This window comes from Mercenaria mercenaria, unplaced genomic scaffold, assembly GCF_021730395.1.
Source record: "Mercenaria mercenaria strain notata unplaced genomic scaffold, MADL_Memer_1 contig_2076, whole genome shotgun sequence".
NCBI classification, from domain to species: Eukaryota; Metazoa; Mollusca; class Bivalvia; order Venerida; family Veneridae; genus Mercenaria; species Mercenaria mercenaria.
Genome location: NW_026460110.1, coordinates 43522 through 45046, shown reverse-complemented (window position 1 = coordinate 45046; position 1525 = coordinate 43522). Strand labels below are relative to the sequence as shown.

General features: G+C 35.8%; 1 protein-coding gene across 1 annotated transcript; it reads right to left on the bottom strand.

The window, feature by feature from the left end:
- Positions 1-243: 243 nt before the first annotated feature.
- On the bottom strand, positions 244-750 carry LOC128552141 (uncharacterized). The gene has a single exon (XM_053533158.1). It carries the CDS (start codon positions 748-750, stop codon positions 244-246), a length of 507 nt encoding a protein of 168 aa, XP_053389133.1.
- Positions 751-1525: the final 775 nt, after the last annotated feature.

Genomic DNA, 1525 nt, shown 5'->3' with positions numbered 1-1525 from the left:
AATGTTGTGAAATTCTGATTCCTTTAACACCCACTCATTTAATGCTTCCACAGACTCCTTCTTATCTTTTTCATAAAGCCATCTTTGGTATCGTGAAATCATACTTTCAGGGAGTTTTTCTCAACAACTGCTGGTACATAAAACCACTGTGTAGATCTTGCACATCGTTTTCTTTCAAATTTATTAATGCAATGTCCAACAAATCTGCATATCTTTCAATTGACTTTGCATTTTCATATCTGATTACAGGGAATTTATCAATTTCTTCACTAATCTCCGTTCACCGCCAAATTTTCTCTCAAGTCTCTCTTTAGCCTTTTCGTATGCTAATGCGGAGTGTCCAAGACCTTCAATGGCTTTCAGTGCTTCACCTCTTAGGTATTGACGCATTTGCAGAAACTTGTATTCCTCGGTTGCCTCCGTGCTATCGATACAGGCAGTAAAATCCGCTTTCCAAAATGCATAATCTCTCTTTATACCTGTGAATACTGGGATAGAAACCCTTTTCATTTGACGTGATAAAACAATATCAAGTTGCTTTTTTGTTGATTCACTATCTTCTGGCATTTCACCGCTGGAAGATTTATTACTATTTGTTTCACTTATCAACTCGTGATACTCTTGAATTACACTATCATATTCTTTCTCAATATGTTCGATCTCTTTTATTGTGTCCATCATTTTTTTGGTTTTTCCTTGTATTTTATACTCGTCACTTAGTTCTTCTATCGACCGGATAGCATTATCCATTGCAACCTCAAGTTTGTCTATCAGCTCTTTCAATCACAATTTTTCAGCCTCCTCACTGATTTCATCTTTCAGCTTATTTCTAGCTCGAGTGAAGGCTGCCTTGCTTCGAGATTTAACCTTTTTTAATTCCATAATTTTTACTTCCCTTTCGTGCTTCGCCATTTTCTCACTCTCGTCTTTTATTTCACTCATTGTCCGAAATTCTATTGTTATGCACTATCCGAACTACTACTCAAGTTACGCTTCGAAACGGTTACGATATACTAGTCAAATTACAATTGTCCAAGAAACCTCGTTCTGCTACCAGTTTTATGTTGGTCAGAAAGTTTCACGACATTAAATAACGAAGAAACCAACGAATGGTCGATAATCTATTTATTTTTCTATAACGAAATAAACACGTTTTTACTATAGGTCTAAAACCACTATATCTATTTTTACTACTAGGTGTGTTACCACTATCGATATTTTTCTCCTGTTTCACACTCTTCTGTCCAACGTTTGTTATGCAACCAGTGACGGATGTTTCTCATACGCCGTGAAAACAAATAGAATGAAGCTAAATGAAACCGATGCTGGCCGAAACGAAAACATGCGTGAATTGAGTAAAAAAATTGCATGAAGATCAGTCGAATTTTTTCATGCTCACACAAATATTTTAAACGGGCGTACAGATTCCACTTATAATCGTATGTTAATAAATCAATGGTACCGATTTCATTATCCGATGCCGACGTAAATAACATATCGTCATCATCCATATTAAGGACATATT